Below are 22314 nucleotides of genomic sequence, written 5' to 3'. Positions count from 1 at the left end.
TACCAAATGTATTTTTATTTGTGTGTATATGACCTCTCTCAAAAATAAATTATATGTGTAATTTAGAATATTAGAAAATCACAAAAATAGTCTTTTTTATTTTTACATATCTTTTGATTTGATAACCAGTTTATTAAATCCATAAGAACTTGGCCTACATTTTAAAAATACTAAATATTTTATTTTATTTATCCTAATATAAAAGATTGTGAACTTATATATAAGATGTATTCTCGATATTAAGAGAAAAACAATACAAAAATAACATGTTTTAACTCTAGAATATCCAGGCTTTAACCTAATAATACAAGGACCTCATTATCAAGGAGGAATTTTTAAGAAAACCTTTGATAGATTAATGGTTAGAAAACTCAATAATATATTAGTTTATATCAGTCAAATAAACAATGCACCTTACTTTAAGTAAATGTATTAGGGTTGATATGTCCTTATATATAATTAGTCTTCTTATTTAGACTTTAAGACCATTTAAGGTTTCTAGCAACCAAAATACTTACACATTATTGTTGTTAGAGTGAAAGATGTACTGCTACTAGCTCTTCAATATGATGCTTCGATAAACTAGGAGGCTGCTAGTGACACTATTGAACTAGGACTTGAAGGAGCAACACATGAGTAAGAATAATGATGTTCTTCAAGACTCTAAGGTTGATGGGTGTGGTTTGTGTTTTGGGTGGAAATGGTGAAAAAATAGTGGAAAAGGCTGGAAAATATGGTGTAAAAGTTGGACTAGGGCTTGTTTTTATCAATGTTTTTAAGCAGTGGAGATGTAGACAAGGTGATTGGTTGTGCTAGTTTTTTTATTTAGACAAGATTAGGGGTTGTGCTAGTTTTTTTTCCTTTAAAAGTTAGTGTAGAGGCTTACATTGGCTCCCTTCTTTTTTTGTTTTTTCTTTATGAAATTCGTTTGTTTTTATAAGGAATGAAAGAATATAGGGTGTTTCTTGGGCATGGTTTATGGCTATTAATTTGTTTGGGAATCATCTTAATTGTTGGCCACAAACCAGTAACCCGATACTTCAAAACTATCAAAGCTAGTCAGGTTATAGGTTTTTTGTCGTTTATTACAACGGTTGCATGGTTGCAAACCGGCAAAGAAAAGGATGGGAGTGTAACATCTCCATTTCCGGAACTAAAATATCAATCATAAAAAGGGAGGAACATACTAATTTATTTATTGTTTTACATTTATACAAGGTTTGTGGAAATTGCTGCTGAAATTTTAGCAAAATCTCTCTTATATCAGGAGATTCCAAGTTATCGACAAGTCACTTCTACACGTTTAATTTTTATTACTCATACACATTTCAATCATAATTCATCTCAAACATCATATTATTCCAGAATACAAACGCAATCTTCTCAAATACTCATTCTTTAAGGTTGGATAAAATCTTACTTTTCAGATAAGTAAACATACATTAAGATTTCAAACACATAATGATACATTTTACATTTAGGCATTGTTTTAATAGATGTTACTACAATTCAAGTCTTATAGTTCCTTGAAAGGAAAAATACATTGATCTTTGAAAGAACATAAAGACTAGAAGATTTAGAAGATTATTCCTATCATGAACATGATGGACCTACTATAGCGTAATATTCGGAAATAATTATATTAAAAACAATTATGTTCTAAAGGAGAGGAAGTAATAAAACCTAAATACATATAGTCAATATTACGTATAGTTATCTTTTTTAACAATTTTCATCTAATGCTTCCAAGTTCCTGATTGTGAGAATTATTAAATAATTCCCTCCTCCATTTTTATTCCATAATTTTAAACCAATATTTACATCTTTGAGGCCAAAAGGATAATTTCTTTAAGGTGACTCTCTCCATTTCTTTAAAACTTTCAATCATTTTCCATCGAGGATACTATCATAATACCTCTTCTTCAAATTTTGGAAGGAAATGCCAACACTAATGAATTTCATTGGTGTCGTTAGTCACCCATATTAGGACCAACTAATCAAGTTCACTATAATGCCAACACCAATGCTACCAATTGATGTCATTGATTATTTCCAACCCGAACTAATCAATCAATCTTTACATAAACAATTATTATCATTAACCATTTTAACCCGAACCAATCAATCAATCTTTACATAGCACATTGGAAAATTCTCCGGAAATGCTAATGTCAAGATTATTGACATTAATAGTTTTTATCTCATCAATAGCTAATTAAGATTCATGTGATTGCCAATATTGACATCACCAACTGAAATCATTAATTATTCTCAACTCAATAGTTAATCAAGTTCCATATCCCTTCTTTTTAAGAATGAGTATGTCGATGTTAGTAAACCTTACTAACATCATTAGCCTCTACATCTAGGACTGGCTAATCAAGTTCAAAGAATGATTATCAATTAAATCCTCTAATACAATTCATATTCTTCAATCAATCAAATATTCAACTCCATTTTAATTTCTCATTTATTTTGCTTATTCTTTTCTCATATTGTTTCACCCATAAATACAAGAACTAAGAATTTAACAAATTAACAAAACCCATATTATGTAAAGAGCGTAGGTATAGGATTCCTACCTACTGCAAATGCTCGGCTCATGCTCCCTTGTTGTTGTTATGTTCCTCCTATGATTCCTTTTAAATCCATAAACGCCCTATATTATTCCATATTCAAGTTACATTTCATAAAATGGAAAATTCAAGAACGATAACATTTACTCTTTGTTTTTCATTGTTTTAAATCACGATGCACATTACCAAATTCAATTTCAAGTATGGTTTATTCCTTTCCAGTGTAACAACCCTGATTTTCTATATTCTTTTTCATAATACATTGGAAATTTGGTAAATATTTTTTAAATATACAAGTTCCACAAAAAATTCTACTAAAATTTTAGAAGAGTCTCCTCTATACTAGGAAGTCCTAAATTATCAACAAAATTGTATTACACTTTCGATTTTAATTCACATCCCGATCTAATTATCCTGGATCTTAACCCAACTCATCATTATCAACACAACATATCTTACTCAATAACATCATATAATGTAATTCAAGTGAAAGATTTGATTTCAACTATAAACATGCATGATTAAATAGGTACTTAGAGTTACAAACTTTAGATGAAAGTCATATATTCAAATTTATGGATTAATATTACATTTCAAATTTTAGAAGATAAGTTGTTGAATCTACAAATAATATAAATGGTCAAAAGCAAAAGATAACTAAACCAATATCACTCCTGATGTGATTCTGATGGACCTAAAAATATAAATTGACTATACATTTAAATATAAAAAGGTAGTAACAAGCAATAATAATGATAGGTAATAATCTCTATGGAATTTCTTTTGATATATAAAATTAGACATAAATCTCTTTTACAACATATATTTTCCATATATTATCAATATCCATCTAATATCTTCTCTCAATTGTCAAGAATAATTTTATCATGGAAATCTCAATATAACTCAATGGTTTGCAAACACTATCTCCTTATAAATCAATTATCACTTGATATCAAGATATTCCTCTATTGGTATCATTAGCTTATCTCATTCTTTTGAAATAACTAATCAATATTTTCTCTTTTATTTTTTTAAAGGTAATCACTGATACTAATAAATCTCATTAGTATCATTAGTCTTCTAATATTAGGTTAGACTAATCAGTTATATTAATGTGTCGATATCAATACAACCGATTAATATCATTAATTATTCCTTCCCTAAAATAGTTAATCAAATCTTATTCATATATGGTTTACTATCAAAGTTGTCGATGTTAAGAACCTTTGACATCATTAGCATGGAAAATACCTTTTTTTATAGACTAAAATTTAAAACTATTAATTTGTTGACTAATTGTTGAGTGAGTGGTCACATCATAACTTAGTGACAATCATTATTTTCTTGTCTGAGCAAAACATTATTGCCAACATCAAAATTTGAACAGACTGTCCTTATAAAAGTTCTAGAAAATTGTCCTAACTTTCCAACTTAAAAAAATAAGGTCATTTAGAATTATACAACTCAAGATATGGGTTGTACACTGAACAATGTCTGGACTATAGGATAGATTTTGATTTCTCTATTATTGCTTTAATTTGAACTTGAAAATGACCCTTTTGAATCTTGGACTCTATATGAAAGTTTTAGGACTATGTCTTAGTTTTCTATCCATATAGAGCAAATATAAATCCATGTTCAAGTTTTACAACTCCAGATATGACCTAGTGACTGAACAGTGTTCTAGTTTGAATTGAACCAACATCTCTTTTCTAAGCTTGGGCCTCTCTTTGTCTTTTCACTTTCAATAGTTAATCACATCAATCAATTCCTTGATTTATGTGATAAGCCTACATTTAAGATTAACATTTACTATAAATTAAAGATATCTTATATTATTAGATATGTTATTATAAAACATGCTTTAGCTAAGGAGTTATTGATACTTCAAGTATAAAATAATGATATAAAACCTTGATAAAAATGTACTTTTAAGTACTAATCATGTATTTACCTATAATTATAATTTTATCCCTCTTTTATGCCTTTATGTATTTTATTTTATTTTTCATGTAAACTATTCGGTTTGTTTTTGCTTAAACCGCTAGTCTTCATTGAATTCTGATTGAAATGAGATCTTTAATCAAGGTAGGAAAACATATTAATAGACTTCATGTAAAATTGCATCCTAATCCTACAATTGGATTGAGAGCTTTGTTTTTAATATAAAATTGGTCAGTTCATGACTTTTCATCAACAATCCAAATTTTCTTGTTCAATTTTCACATAAAATCATATCAATTATCCTTATAAACCTTTAAGGTCATTTTATTATTTTCTAATATATTCACTTTAAAATTTTCACCTTTATTTATTTATCGAGCATCATTACTATTTCAAAATAACATCACTGATTTTTAATTAGTGTTTACACTTTCAGTCTTGCCCTTTTCATTACACTATCCCTTATTATAAATTATTTTTTATTACCTCAATTATTCCTTAGAAATATGTTATCATTTTTCTCATTATTTTATCTATCAAAACACATTACCAGTTTCTCTATCCTTATGAATTCTAAACCAAAATTCATTTTATGGAGGTCAGCCCTTTCATTATATATCATTATTTATCTATTATTTTTATCTTGGTTTTCATCACTTATTAAGATTATATCACTTTCAATTTTACGTTTATATTGGAGTTTACATATCCATATATTTAAATAATAAATTTTCAGGGTTTCATAAAAAATCTACACTCTCCCCTCTTTTCTTTAAGTTTCCAACTGGCTATGAAAGAGGAATGAGTGGAGTATTTATAGCCTCCATTCTTCTTAATTATACATTAATCCCTATTCTTTCCATTTCTTTACAAATTTAGTGTGTGTGTGTGTATTCATTCTGAAATTTTATAGGGGGTGTAGTACAAAGTGCCAGGGTGAAAATGATCTATCTTTTATCTTGTTAAAGGACAGATGAACAATAAAATGGCCTTCAAAACTAGCTTCTTGGATAGCTTTTCTAGCATAAAAGGAGAGGATGATGAAACAATATCAAACAGCATGTCATTACATACAATTATTTTTTTTGTTTTTTTAATCAAAACAGCATTATTTTGAATCAAAAAACATTATTTTTGTCAAAACAACATTAAAACGCATCGTTTTATTTTAATGAAATAGAAGGTACCATTTTTGGGTTTTTGGCCTAAATTAGGTCATTAATCCCTTTTTAATTTCAATATCTAATCTTTTAATTTAGTTAATTAAATTTTAATTTTAAGAATCAATTTAATTTCACCCCCGTCAAGTTTCAAAATGATTCCTTGAGTTTTGGCCTATTTTTTATCTTGATCCTTGATTTTAGATATTTTTAATTTCATCTGTAATTGACCCTTAAACTTTTAATATATTCAATTTCGCCCTTGTTTTGAGTTAAATTGGGTCCACAAATTCATACTCTTTTAAAAAGGTCTTTGACTATGAATTTCTTCAATCTCTTAATTAAGCCCCTCGAACTTTGATTTTTTTACAATTTGATTCATAATTTCATCTAATTGAGTTTGGAGAAATTAAATTTGATTCTTTAAAATTCTAATATTGTCAATTATGCCCATATTAAGCTTTCAATCTTAATTCTTCACTTATTAAGTCCTTAATAAAAACTAATTTGACTCATTAAGAGTCTAATTAAGTTTTTGCACTTAACTAAATTTTTTAATTTGACCCAAATTGATTTTTAAATTTAATTAATCCCTTAATTAGACTCATGATTAAATCAAATTGGTCTATTAAAAGTTTAATCAAGTCCTTAGACTTAATTTTTATGCAAATTTATCCAATAATGATTTAATTTAACCTTATATCTACATTGTCTTTCAAATTTGGATATAATTAAGTTTTTTATTTTTATTCAAAGTTTTAATTTGGTTACTCCATGCATTTGAAAACTTTGTTAATTTGCTCTTTCCAAGTTGCTAGTATTTTTTTTCCTTTTGAATTTTAAAATTAATTTTGGGGGAAACCTAAAAATTAGATTATGATAACAATATAGTATAAAAATTAATTTGCATAACAATAGAAAAATTAGATTATGATAACAATATAGATTATGATAACAATATGCATTTGAAAACTTTGTTAATTTGCTCTTGCCAAGTTGCTAGTATTTTTTTTCCTTTTGAATTTTAAAGTTGCTAGTATTTTTTTTCCTTTTGAATTTTAAAATTAATTTTGGGGGAAACCTAAAAACTAAGAATGTTTCTATTAATTCTTGATTTTAAACCTGCACTTGGTTTGTTTCAAATTCCTTGAACATGATTTTCCAATCTCTCCTTATGTTGTTTTTAAAGATTGAGAGGGTTTACCTAAAACTTTAGTTCTGGTTACCAGCTTGCAATGTATTTGGACCTAGGAAAAACAAGGAATTCTAAAGCTTTGCAAGCTTTATCAATGGTAACTAAAACTATAAGCAATATCTACATCTAAGCATCACTCTAGATGGCATTACCTTTCTCTTTATTGATATTCATATGAATTCCCAAATTCATATTCATAATTTTCTATGGAAGGAGTTAATTAGGCTCTCACAGTGATCAGTTTCTAATCTTCAAGGCCATTGGTGTGAATTTTAGTGTTATTTTATGCTCTAATAAGATAGTTGATAGGTCTGATTTCAATGAATATATGGTGTACAGTATAAAATTGGATCACAGGCCTATATATTAGCTGCTCAATATACATTCGTCATCTAATCCAAGGTTGAGTGATGAACATGAATGCGACTTGGAAGATGGATAATGGCTTTTTAAGTGCTATAGATGATTTTGTTTTTGATGTTAAGCTTTGGAACAAGGAGGGTTTTGGTTGTTTTATTTGCATTTTTTTTCCTTCTTGTTATTTAATTCTCTTGTAATAAAAACTCTAGAAAAAAATGTTATTTTTCTTAATAGATAACTTTCTTTAGCAACGCCAACAAACAAATGGTTGTTACCTTTGATATAAAACAAATATGAATTATAATTTTTTTCCCAAATAACTTATATTGTTATATATTTATTAAACATTAAATATCCTTACTAAACTTAATCTTCATATGTTTATATCATGTGTTCATCTAATAGATTATCTTTCAATCAATTATGTTATCAGCTAATTATTCATATCTTTTAACTAGAAGAAATCATATAATAAAAACTTAATTTAAAACTACACAATAAAAATTTAATTCAAAGAAGAGGCAAGTAGCAACCTTATAAAATAAAGTGGCGTTGAAGAGTAAGTAGCAAGATCTTAGACCTTAAAAAATGTGTAATATATCCAGATTAATATGTAGACCAGCTTGCCTGGATTTGCCTCTAGTGCTTAGGGTTTGTCAGCTCCAATACTAGGTGTATATAATCTAGGGCCTACAACCCCATCAAAATTAAAACTAACAATTTTTTCTTCAACCATTTTTTCAATATCATATGCATCCCAATAAAAAGACAACATCACCTCCCTCTTGTTATCCTTGCAATTCTCTATGGCAACAACAACTCTGTTATTAGACTATTTTAATTTATAGTACTTTGAATTTAGATAAATAGTAACATAATCACTAGTTATAGTTAATTAACTAGTTATCATGCTCACGCTCTGCTGGAGGTTTATGGCATGTGTGTGCATTGTCATGGATTTGTAGACAAAATCATAAAAAAAAAATTAAAAATTATATGGAGAAATATTATTGCAATCCATAATATTTTTAAGAAAAATTAAACTACAAAGCTAAATTCTCAACCAACTTAATATTAAAAAAAAATAGACAAAGAAATTTTAAAAAAAAATCATATAGAAAAACATTGTTGTAATCTATAGTGTTTTGTGAGGAAATATACAATTATAATTCTAATCCAAATAAATATTAAAAAAATAAAATCAATAAAGATAATTTTAGAAAAAATTATAAAAAAACAAAAGGGAAAAAAAACTATGCAAGAAAACACTGTAGAAATCTATAGTGTTTTATAAGAAAATCTACAGTTGTAATTTTCAACTAGCTCAATATTAAAAATAATAAAATCGTAAAGGTTATTTAAAAAAAATATAACAAAAAAAAACTATGTGAGAAAACACTTTAGCAATCAACGGTGTTTTAAAGAAAAAAATTATAAAGCTAAATTTTTAACCAACTCAGTATAAAAAAAATAAATTCGATAAAAATAATTTAAAAAAATCGATAAAAAAACATGTGGGGAAATACTATAGTAAGAACAAATCATGTGGAAAAATATTATAGCAATCCATAACTGTTTTTTCAAGAAAAAACTACAAAGCTAAATTATTAACCAGCTCAATATAAAGAAAATTAAAATTGGCAAAGCAAAGACAATTCTGGAAAAAAACAAAGAAAATAAAAAAATTATATGGAGAAACATTGTAGCAATCAATAGTTTTTTAAAGAAAAAATTATAAAGATAAATTCTCAACCAGCTTAATATTAAAAAAAATAAAAAAAATAATTATAAAAAAACACACAAAAAACAAAAAAAAAAGACAATTTTGGGGAAAAAATAAAAAATAAAAAAAAATATATGGGAAAAGCTAAAGTTAAATTTTCAACCAGCTCAGTATTAAAAAAATAAATTCAACAAAGAAAATTTTGAAAAAAAACATGTAGATAAATATTGTAGCAAAACAAAAACTATGTGGAAAAATACTGTAGCAATGTACAATGTTTTTTAATAAAAAAAACTGAAAAGGAACATTTTGGGAAATAAAAGTCATAAAAAAAAAGAAAACAATTACATAAAAAAATATTGTAGCAATTTACAATATATTTTTTTTAAATGACAAAGTTATATTAAAAAAAAACAGAAAAAATATTTTTAAAAAAATATTATTTTGTTTTAAATAAATCATGAGAAAAAACATATAAAAAATAAAATAAAAATAAAAATATTAATACAATGAAAATAGAAAGCGTGGAGAAAACTACAAAAGTCTCTCCACGCCTTTTAGAGTACTGTTAATGTTGAGCACAGGTTGCAGAGTTAAAAACTCAGAGTAAGGAAGATACAAGTGATTAATTTGAGCTTTCCACACTGTAGAGATATATGCTCGCAAACTAAATTATGCTCACTGATGAAAAGGAATTATATGTAACGCAAAGAAGTGGAGTAGGTAAAGGTAAAAACATTACATTTCTAGATGGTAAAACAATTTCTTGTAAGTTTTCACCAAGATAAAAACCAATATAACTATAATTGAAAAAACTGATTGTAATTGCTGCAATCTTTTGGATCTTGATTATGTTGCTCCTCGAATTACATGATCTGTGGTGGGGTTCAAGAGTTCCTGGATAGAGTCTTATTCAATTTGGAGTGCAGTGCAGATTTTATTGTTAAACATTCGGATAAAATTGGACCATGAAGTAGGCTTGGAAGAAGGATGATGGCTGTTTGAGTGCTATAGATGATTTTCTTCCTGAATCAAACGACATTATTTTGGCCAACAGAATATTAAAATATTTTGTTTCATTTTAATAAAATAGTAAGTACTGTTTTTGGATTTTTGACCTAATTAGGTCATTAATTTCTTATTAATTTCTTCCTTTAATCTTTTAATTTATTTAATTAAATTCTCAATTAAATTTTAATTATAAAAATCAATTTAATTTCACTCATCATGTTTTAAAATAATTCCCTCAGTTTAGTACCCTTTTCATCCCTCGTTTAGTATCCTTTTCATCTTAGTTCTTCGTTTTTTTGATTTTTGGTCTTGGATATTTTTTATCTTCTTTCTAATTGATTTTCAAACTTATAATTTCTTTAATTTCACCATTGTTTTCAGTTGAATTGGGTCCCCAAATTCATGCACCTTTTATAAAAAAAGTCCTTGGTTCTGAATTTGTTTTAATTTAACCCTTAATTAACCTCAAAATTTTAATTTTCTTACAATTTTATCTCTAATTTCATCCAAATGAGTTTGGAGAAATTAAATTTAGTCCTTTAAATTAAGCTTCAAATCTTAATTATTCACTAATTACATCCCTAATAAAATTAATTTGACCAATGAAAAGTCTAATTAAGTCCCTACACTTAATTAAATCTTTTAATTTAACCCAAAATGATTATGAAATTTAATTAAACTTATAATTAGGTTCATGAGTAAATCAAATTGACCTATTAAAAGTCTAATTAAATTTTTAGACTTAATTGTTATATAAATTTATCCAATAATCATTTAATTTAATCTTGCATTTGCATTGTTTTTCAAACTTGGATATAATTAGGTTCTCGATTTCTATCTAAAATTTCAATTTGATTACTCCATGCATTTGAAAACATTCTTAATGTTTTTGCAAAGTTGCCAATATATTTTTTCTTTTGGATTTTAAAAATAATTTTGGGGAAAATCTAAAAATTAAATTATGATAACATATAGTATAAAAACTAAGAGTGTTTCTATGACTTCTTAATTTTGAACCTACACTTGGATTCAAATTCCTTGAACAGGATTTTCCAATCTCTTGTTATGTTGTTTTCAAAGATTGAAAGAGTTCACCTAAAACTTTAGTTCTGGTTTTTTTTTAATGATTTTGACATTATTGATGTGGAAGGGGTTATTGGAAAGTCCCCTTTTTTTACCTTATTTTCTATAGTACAATTATCTTACTCCTATCTTGAACGTATAGTTATAAGTTTCTTAACTCGGTATTGACAGGGAGATGGTCATAAATTGTTTATGCATGCGTGTGCTAGTTTCTATCTTAGCATATAAGCCTCCAGCTTTGATCTTGGAGGAACCTCGTATTAATGGTATTCAAGCTTCTCAGGTTAACTCTCATCAGATTTAGGCTTATGGTTTTTCTGTGGTATATTTGGTTTTTATGTGATGGGAATGTTACAAGTGTTAAAATGAATTCCCAAATTCATATCCATAATTTTCTATGGAAGGAGTTAATTATGTTCTCACAGTCAGTCTCTGATTATCCGGGCCATTGGTGTGAATTTTGGTGTTATTTTATGCTCTAATAAAAAAGTTGGGAGGTCTGATTTCAGTAAATATATAGAATACAGTATAAAATTGGATCACGGGCCCATATATTTGCAACTCAATATATATATATATATTCGTTATCTAATCCGAGGTTTAGTGATTTCACAAAGGAGGCTTGGAAGATGGATAATGGTTTTTTTTATTGCTATAAATAATTTTGTTTTTGCTGTTAAGCTTTGGAACAATAAGGGTTTTGGTTATTTTATTTGCATATTTTTTATTTAATTTTCCCCAACTAAAAACTCGCCCACCTTGAATTACATGATATGAATTATGACACAGAGTGCCTTCTTCTTAAAAGATGTCATTCTTTTTTTAAGAAGACGTTATTCTTCTAAAAAGATAGCCTTCTCTAGTAATGCCAGCAAAAAATCAAAAAAATGAATTATATTTTTTTTCCACTAACTTATGTTGATTTATGTTTATTAAACATTAAACATCCTTGCTAAACTTAATCTTTATACATCATGTGTTCATCTACTAGATAATCTTCTGATGAATTATCTTATTAGCTTATTATTTATACCTTTTAATGAGAAGAAACTACATAATAAAAACTTGATTAAAAGAGAAGATAGATAACAATCTTGTAAAATAAAGCTACAATGTAGAATAGCAAGATCGATTTCATGCCTTAAAAAGTGTAATATATCCTGATTAATTGTAAGAGTTTAAAGATGCTCGGAAAATAATGAAAAAAATGAATAAATAAAATTATAAGGAAAAACAAGTAAATAAAAATAAATTGAAAATGCCTTTGTCAACTTATCGAACTAGTGGACTTATACAACACCAGTCCTTTCAACTACGCAAGATTTTTGTCAAACCCCTATCCAGATAAACACAACGCGCCGCACAAATTCTTGAGGATGCCTTCCCTACGTAAAAATGCGTCTACGTTTTCTACTTGGCGTGCTAACCTTGCAAATTGTTCAAGAGGGGCTGGCTGGCTGGCTTTGATTTGAGATTTCCTTTTTCTTTTTTCTTTTTTTTTTTTATCTTGAAAGTTGACTGTCTTTTTTTTAAAGGTGCTATTAATAAAAAAATTATTAGTGAAGTTATTTTATTCGAGAGAATTTATAAAATTAAAATTTTAAAATTTTATTTTCATTCAAAATTTTAATTTGTAAGATTTGTTACACGTGTGCGGCGTCGTGGCGAGAACATCTACCCTTAAAATTTAGTATCTAATATGACAAATATAGGGAGATAAAGAATTCTTGTCACTTATCAATAAAAAAAATGGAGTGGGAGTCTTCACCTAGTATTTTGGTCACTAAGAACCCTAACTAGTCTTAGAGATCGGGTACGAGAACTGCTTACTTAAAGGGAAGGTATTAACACCCTAAATATGCTTTACATAAGATAAGCTGCATTGTTTTATTGTCTAATAAAATCTAAGATCTTATCTTGTTTTCTAGTTGTTGGTCCGTCTATGGTTTAAGAAAAGTCCTCCTCAGCAAATATATCTTTATCATATAAAGTAAAACCTAATTGTTCTGACATCAACAAAAGGATTTAATATCTGGAATATGTATTATGTATAAGGTCGTAACCCCAGATATTAAAAGAAAACAAAGTAATTTTTTTTGAAAATTTTAAAATATTGGCTTAGTTTTCGTGACTTTAATAAACTAGTTATTAAAGCCAAAATGCATACTAATGCAAATTTTTGAATCTTTGTTGTATGAAAATATGATATAATTTCTTTTTTTGAAAGACTAAGCCGTATGCATGAAAACAAAATATTTTTTATTTTTTTATTTTTTAATGTCTTGACAAAAACCAGGTATTTTAATACTAGATTTATTATATCTTTACAGTATAAAAATACAAATCGGTATTGATTAAAATGCAGTAAAAAAATTTGTAGAAAGTCAAAGATTTTTTTAAATAATTTTTAAAGATTGTTTTTTGTGGTTGGCCGGACCCAGCTGATTGATACTTAAAAGTATATTTTTATCAAGGTTTTATATCATCATTTTGCACTTGAAGTATCAATAACTCCTTAACTAAAGCATGTTTTATAATAATATATTTAATAATATAAGATACCTTTAATTTGTGGTAAATGTTCATTTTAAATGCAGGCCTATCACATAAATGAAAGGATTGATTGATAAATTTAAAAACTGAAATTGAAAGGACAAAGAGATGGCCAAACTTAGAAAAGAGATGTCGGTGCAATCCAAACCAGAAGACTGTTCGGTAATTGGGTCATATCTGGAGCTATAGATCTCAGATTTGGGTCTATTTATAAGAATGGAAAGGTAAGACATAGGCTTACAACTTTCATATGGAGCCCAAGATCTAAAAAGGCCATTTTCAAGTCCAAATTGTAGTAACAACAAAGAAGCCTGAATCTGTCTTCCAGCCGAGCACTGTTCAGTATTTAGCCCATATCTGGAGTTCTAGAAGTCCAAATGAGCTGAATCTTTTATACAAGAAAGCTGAGATAATTTTCTACAACTTTCATGTTTTCAAGTGGCTCCAATTTTGACGTTATCAATGACATTTTTGGCAAACAAGAGAAGATAAGGATTGTCACCAAGTCAAGAGTTGACCACCTACTCATCAGTTAGTCATCAAATCAATAGTTCCCAAATTTGGCCTATAAAAGGAGGCATTTGCCATGCATTTAGGCATCTTGGTGTCCAGATCAAGATCATGCTCTTGCTTTCTCTCTTTGTATTTTTTGTAATGTTTATGCTTTGTTTTCATTAATATTTTGTTTATGCCTTTCATTTACTTTCATTTACTTAGCTAACTTTTATCTTATTTATGTTCTTATTTTGTTTATTTATTTTTCTTTCTTTCATTATGTCTAGCTAAGTTAGTTATGTCAAGGTGAAAAGGTTACACTAATGGTGTAAGAATAAGTATAGTGTAAACTTAATATGGACTTTAATGTTTGATACTAACATATTTTATATTTGTTATCTTGTTCACTCTTTAATACTTTGCTTGTTAAATGACTAATCTTGATTTATGTTGTATAACACTTGGTACAACAAATGCTTGGCACTTTCATAGTTCATACTGTATGGTATAACCGACACCTGAGCTATGAAAGGAACTTGATTTGTTGTTAACGTAAGTTATAATCATGAATACTTGACGAGATTTACAAGTATTAACATTAATCGAATAAGATGACTAATGTAATCATGTTAACAATATATAATCTGATTGGAACCTCCTTTGTGTGTGATTTCCAATTGAATAATAAGAGTTTATACTATACTTGTTTGACATATCATTAGTGGAACCTCTAACCTTGACATTTGTTATTATCATTGTTTAATCCTTACATTAATATTCCATCTCGAAGTTCTCATATTCTTTTTCTTCTTCTCCTTCTTTTTCTTAATTATTATTATTATTATTATTATTATTATTATTAGTATTACTACAACTACTACTACTACTACTACTACTATTATTATTGTTGTTGTTGTTGTTGTTGTTGTTGTTGTTGTTATTGTTATTGTTATTATTGTTGTTATTGTTGTTGTTGTTGTTGTTGTTGTTGCTGTTTATAATTTGTACAATTCACCTCCCTGTGGTTCGACCCTAGTCTTACCACGTTATTTATTACTTCGACAATCCTGCACTTGGGAGAAGACATCAATCTTTTAGTCGTGTCATCAGCCCAAAAAAAAACTGGGTTGAAATCAACCGAAAATTAAATGAGACCTATTTTCTACATGGCCATCAGAATAACTAGCTAATTATATCTCATTTCATGCAAAACGTGAATTGTTCACGTTCTGCATGCAAAAGAAAACAACAGGAAAAAGGAGACAGAGAAGGGGAGAGGTACCTGGAATGAGTGATCGTGGCTACTGTCTCCTGTGATTGCTCACGGTGGCATTAGGTGGCGACAAGCAGTGGTGTTGCAGTGGCTGTTTTTTCTTTTTCTCCTCTACTTTTCCCTACTTTTTCTTCCTCTGGCTTTTCACTTATTCTACTGCTTTTCTAGTTTCTTTCCTTTCGTCGGGTTCTTTTTGCTTGGTCTGGTTCCTGTGAGATTTGCCAGACTTTATTCCCTCCTATTGCCCTTGTTCCTCCTTTTTCCTGTTCGTTCTTCCTCTGTTTTTTTGTGTTTTCCTTTCCCTTCTGCCTCATGTCTCTATCGTCTCCCCCTCTATTTTTTTTCTTTCATCAGTCTCTCCCCTCTTCTATCTGTCTCTCCTCCTGTGTTTCCTCACTGTCACCTCTCCTCTCTCTCTCTCTTTTTTTTTATCCTCTCTAACAGTCTCTCCTTTGGCTTTTATAGCCAGAGGGTGCATGCGTTATTGCATGAAAATAGTAATGGCCGGTGTGCATTAGCTGTGACACGCTCCCCGTAACTGAAGCAATCTACGGCTTTTGTTGCTGAAAAATTTCTTTGTCTGTTGAAACAGCGTGCATTAGCTGTGAAACCCATAACTTTAATTTTTTCTAATAAAAATTCAAATTAATTTAAAAATCAATTTTTTTTATAATCCAACCCTCCATAAATTCAATTAAACTTCATATAAAATTTAATTAAATCCATAAATATTTGATTTTAGACTTTTCTTTCTCAACTTAAATTTTCTTTGTCAACAGAGCTCTTATCAATCAAAAATATATTGTTAAATTTCAACCTTTTGTATTTTTTAACCTCCTCAACCAATTTTGGTCTTTTTTGACATTCCAGCATCCTATTTCTTGATCCTATTATTTTTTTTAATTTCTTCTTAATATTTTGTGTGTGTGTGTGTGTTTGTGTGTGTGTGTGTGTGTATTGTATTTTTTTATTTTTTTTGTGGGAGCCCAAAAATGGGTAACAACAAGATTTATTCTTATTATTTTAATAAACTTAAAAAAATATTAATAAGTTATTTTCTAACTTATTTTTCATAATATAACTAAATATTGTAAAGTATTTTTCAATTTATTTTTCATAACACTACCAAATATCGAAAAATAATTTATTTTTCAAGAATTTATTTTACAAAAAAAATTACTTTCTAAGAAGAAGAAAAAAAAATTGATGAGAACTTTGAGATGAAAGATTAATATATTGATTAAACAATGATAGCAACAACTGTCAAGGTTAGAGGATCCACTAATGGTATGTCAAACAAGTATAGTATAAACTCTTATTATTCAATTAGAAACCACACACAAAGGAGATTCCAATCAGATTATAAATTGTTAACATGATTACATTAGTCATCTTATTTGAGTAATGCTAATACTTGTAAATCTCATTAGGCATTCATGATTATAATTTATATTAACAACAAATCAAGTTCCTTTCAGAGCACAGGTGTCGTTTATACCATACAGTATAGGCTATGAAAATGTCAAGCATTTGTTGTACCAAATGTTATACAACATAAATCTAGATTAGTCATTTAACAAGCAAAGTATTAAAAAGTGAACAAAATAACAATAGAAAACCATATCGTTTGGTTACAAAATGAGCCGTAGTTTTCATGTATGGACCCCACCTTTATCTGCGTTCAAAACTCAATTTTCCTGAAGCATAAATTAGATGCTTTTCATTTCCTGTTCATGCAATTGTGTTTATAAACACAGTATAAAGTTGTTCCCATCTTCTTTCCTTGACCAGTGCTTCAAGTATGGGTGGATTTTGTCCATATGAGAAAACCATGAGAGCTGTTCTTACCTGAGCGTGGCGCTACTGGAGGCGTCAAGGGAGACAGCTAGGCTAACCTGCTAAAACCATTTTCCTTCTGTTCAACCATGAGGGCTATTCTTAACAGTTTTCCTTTTGTTCTTCCCCTAGTCTTCGTAATTGTTTTTACACTTGAAGATGATGATGACGATGATGAAGGGCTGGCCTACTGAAACCATTTTCCTCCCTTCTATTTTCCTTTTGCTTCCCCTAGTCTTTTAGGTGCTCTCCTTGTCTGCGTGGAGAGTGAATTAATTCACTCTCTGCAAAAATTCACTCTCCACTATTGTGAACAGTGGAGAGTGAATTATTAATTCACTCTCTACAAAAAAAATAATTAATATTTAATTATATTTTATTAAAAAAATCAGTGTTTAATATTATTTAATAACACTATATAAATTAGAAGTAGATCACATGATAGCGTGATATTTGTAGAATTTGATCGTAATTTCAATTTTGTTTCTGATGATATTTTACCTGATTTTGTTGCACGCTCAAAAAACCATGGAAACTGTAGCTCTCATCCGATGAATTTTGTACGTGATGGGATTATAAATAGTTTAATAAAACAATAAAAAATATTTTATATAAAGTATTATTTATTTCATAATATAATAATAGTAGCTAAATTGACAGTATTTAAATTAAAAACTATCAATATTAATATATATTTTTTTAAATTATTTTATAACCTCAATTTCAAAAACATTCTTAACCAAACACATTAAACTATTTTTTTTTCAACCTCAATTTCAATCACAGTTTTAACCAAACACCTATTTTTTCAAACTAACCTCAACTAAAAGTATTTTTTATAAAACAACTTTTTCAAACCATAACCACAACAACTACTGCAATATCAAACACACTCTAAAGTCCATGTTAAGTTTACACTATACTTATTCTTACACCATTAGTGTAACCTTTTCACCTTGACATAATAAACTTACCTAAACATAATAAAAGAAAGAAAAATAAATAAACAAGATAAGAACATAAATAAGATAAAAGTTAACTAAATAAAGAAAAGAAAATAAAAGGCATAAACAAAATATTAATGAAAATAAAACTTAAACATTACAAAAATACAAAGAGAGAAAGCAAAAGCTTGATCTTGATCTAGAAACCAAGATGCCTAAATGCATGGCAAATACTTCCTTTTATAGGACAGAATTGAAAACTATTGATTTGATGACTAATTAATGAGTGGGTGGCCAACTCTTGACTTGGTGGCAATCTTTATCTTCTTTTGTCTACCTAAAACGTCATTGATAACGTTAGAATTGAAACCACTTGAAAACATGAAAGTTGTAGGAAATTGTCTTAGCTTTCCAAGAAAAACAATGGAGGTCATTTTGACTTCTAGAACTCTAGATATGGGCCAAAAACTTAACAGTGTTTGGGTTGTAGAACAGATTCAGACTTCTTCATTTGTGCTATAATTTGGACTTGAAAATGAGCTTTTTAAATCTTGGGCTCCCATGAAAGTTGTAGGCCTGTGTCTTACCTTTTCATCCATATAAAGTAGACTTAAATCTGAGATTTACAGCTCCAGATATGATCCAATTACCGAATAGTATTTCGATTTGGACTGCACCACCATTTCTTTTCTAGGTTTGGCCATCTCTTTGTCCTTTCAATTTCAGTTCTTAAACTCATCAATCAATCCTTTTATTTATGTGATAGACCTATATTTAAAATGAATATTTACCACAAATTAATGGTATCTTATATTATTAGATATATTATTATAAAACATTATTTAGTTAATGTGTTATTGATACTTCAAGTGCAAAATAATAATATAAAACCTTAATAAAAATATATTTTTAAGTACTAATTAGTGGAGTGAACAAGATTTTAGCAATACATTGCAATTATGTTTATTCAATAATACAAAGAAGACCAAGTCTTGTTGAGAAGCAGTTACTATTCTCCGACAATAGTTATATTCTTCTGCAATTATTTCTAATCTTTTGCATGAACTTAAAATGTGCTTTGTTTATGTTAGTTGTCAACGCTATTAATATAGCTAGTTGAATTCAATAAAGGATATCATATAGTGTCCAAAACTCTACCTCTTGTTTCTCTCTCTGCCTATAAAATTATGAACTAAACACACCAATTAGATACAGTAAATCTAGATGCCCAGAATCTGAGCATCTTCACCTCTATAAATCAGTCTTTCTCTGTAGTTCATCTTGCATAACAGAGTTCAAACCAGAACAACAAACTCAAACCCTCCGAAATGTCGGAAATAGCCCCCATTTTCCTTTTAATTCACTTCCTCACCCTCTTCTTTTTCCTTCATGCACACTCCCAATTTCATGATCAAGCCGTTCTACTAAGACTGAAACACCACTGGCAAAATCCGTTGTCTCTTGAGCAATGGACCCCATCAAACTCCTCTCATTGCAATTGGCCTGGAGTAGTCTGCAACGATAACTACGTCACTCAACTCATCCTTGATAACAAGAACATCTCTGGAACTATCCCACCCCTTCTTTCAGACCTTAAGAACCTCACATTTCTCAACTTGTCTAATAACAATATTATTGGAAAGTTCCCTGTGGCTGTACATAACCTGTCCAAGTTGGAGATCTTAGACCTCTCTCAGAACTATATTGTTGGCACAATTCCTGATGATATTGACAGCTTGGCTCGCCTCTCATACCTTAACCTATATGCAAATAACTTCTCTGGTAATATTCCAGCAGCCATCGGAAGGTTACCAGAGCAAAGAACTCTCCGTCTATATGAAAATCAGTTTAACGGCACTTTCCCTCCAGAAATAGGCAACTTGTCTAAGCTTGAGGAGTTATCTATGGCTCACAATGGCTTTTCTCCATCAAGGTTGCATTCCAGTTTCACTCAGCTGAAGAAATTGAAGACGTTGTGGATTTCCGGAGCGAATTTGATTGGCGAGATTCCACAAATGATTGGAGAAATGGTGTCATTGGAGCACTTGGATTTATCCTCTAATAAACTAACTGGGAATATTCCTGGCAGTTTGTTCATGTTGATGAATTTGAGAGTGCTACGGCTTTACAAGAACAAATTATCTGGGGAAATTCCTCGGGTTGTTGAAGCTTTGAATTTGACTTCTGTCGATCTTTCGGATAACAATTTGACTGGTACAATACCTGTTGATTTTGGGAAGCTTGACAAATTATCAGGTTTGAGATTGTTCTTCAATCAGTTATCTGGTCAGATCCCAGAAAGCATTGGTCGTCTTCCCGCATTGAAATATTTTCGGTTCTTTAGCAACAATTTATCTGGTTCAATCCCTCCAGATCTTGGGCGATACTCAGCCCCTGAAGACTTCCAGGTTGCTTCCAATAGGCTTACAGGGAACCTGCCTGAATATTTATGCCATGGAGGTAGCTTAAAAGGCGTGGTAGCTTTTGATAATAAGCTCGGTGGAGAGTTGCCAAAATCACTTGAGAATTGCAGTACTTTGCTAATAGTAAGTATTTCAAATAACGCCTTTTTTGGCAATATTCCTGTTGGTTTATGGACAGCTTTAAATTTGCAACTACTGATGATAAGTGATAATTTGTTCACTGGAGAGCTTCCTCTTGAAATTTCAACTAGTCTTTCACGGCTCGAGATAAGTAACAACAAGTTCTCTGGGAGTATTTCCATTGAAGGGAATTCTTGGAGGAATCTGGAGGTCTTCAATGCGAGCAATAACCAATTTACTGGCACTATCCCTCTTGAATTAACAGCTCTTCCTAATCTGACGGTTCTTTTACTTGATAAGAACCAGCTTACCGGAGCACTTCCATCTGACATCATCTCATGGAAATCTTTAACTACTCTAAACCTCAGTCAAAATCAACTTTCGGGACAGATTCCGGAGGAGATTGCTATCCTACCTCACCTGCTCGAACTGGACTTGTCAGATAATCAATTTTCTGGCGACATTCCAACTCAATTCGGTTTGCTGAGACTTACATATCTCAATCTCTCTTCAAATCATCTCGTGGGAAAAATCCCAGCTGAGTATGAAAATGCAGCATATTCCAGTAGCTTCTTGAACAATCCTGGTATTTGTGCAAGTAGGCCATCGCTATACCTTAAGGTTTGCATTTCCAGACCCCAAAAATCAAGCAAAACTTCAACCCAACTCCCAGCCTTGATATTAAGTGCTTCGATTACAGCTTTTCTGTTAGCATTGTTATTTGCATTCATCATTTTCAGAGTTCACTGGAAGAGAAACCGTAGATCGGATTCAGAATGGAAGTTCATAAGCTTCCATAGGTTGAATTTTACTGAATCAAACATATTGTCAGGATTGACAGAAAGCAACCTGATAGGAAGCGGTGGATCAGGAAAAGTATATAGTAGTAGTAGTAGTAGTAGTAGTAGTAGTAGTAGTAGTAGTAGTAGTAGTAGTAGTAGTAGTAGTAGTAGTAGTAGTAGTAGTAGTAGTAGTAGTAGTAGTAGTAGTAGTAGTAGTAGTAGTAGTAGTAGTAGTAGTAGTAGTAGTACTAATAATAATAATAATAATAATAATAATAATAATAATAATAAAGAAAAAGAAGGAGAAGAAGAAGAAGAAGATGAGAACTTTGAGATGGAATATTAATGTAACGATTAAACAATGATAATAACAAATGTCAAGGTTAGAGGTTCCACTAATGGTATATCAAACAAGTATAGTATAAACTCTTATTATTGAATTGGAAACCACACACAAAGGAGGTTCCAATCAGATTATATATTGTTAACATGATTACATTAGTCATCTTATTCAATTAATGCTAATACTTGTAAATCTCGTCAAGCATTCATGATTATAACTTATGTTAACAATAAATCAAGTTCCTTTCATAGCTCAGGTGTCGGTTATACCATACATTATGGGCTATGAAAGTGCCAAGCATTTGTTGTACCAAGTGTTATACAACATAAATCAAGATTAGTCATTTAACAAGCAAAGTATTAAAGAGTGAACAAGATAACAAATATAAAACATGTTAGTATCAAACATTAAAGTCCATATTAAGTTTACATTATACTTATTCTTACACCATTAGTGTAACCTTTTCACCTTGACATAATTAACTTAGCTA

At 29.3% G+C, this 22314-nt stretch overlaps 1 protein-coding gene across 1 annotated transcript; it reads left to right on the top strand.

Moving 5' to 3' along the window:
• Positions 1–19348: 19348 nt before the first annotated feature.
• Positions 19349–21575, top strand: LOC105112902 (receptor-like protein kinase HSL1; the record flags this gene model as incomplete). Its single annotated transcript, XM_011008798.1, has 1 exon — positions 19349–21575. A coding segment is annotated over exon 1 (2091 nt), but the record flags the coding sequence as incomplete, so codon positions are not given.
• Positions 21576–22314: the final 739 nt, after the last annotated feature.

This window comes from Populus euphratica, unplaced genomic scaffold (genome assembly GCF_000495115.2).
Source record: "Populus euphratica unplaced genomic scaffold, PopEup_1.0 scaffold375.1, whole genome shotgun sequence".
Lineage (NCBI taxonomy): Eukaryota > Viridiplantae > Streptophyta > Magnoliopsida > Malpighiales > Salicaceae > Populus > Populus euphratica.
This window is presented reverse-complemented; position numbering and strand designations above follow the sequence as displayed.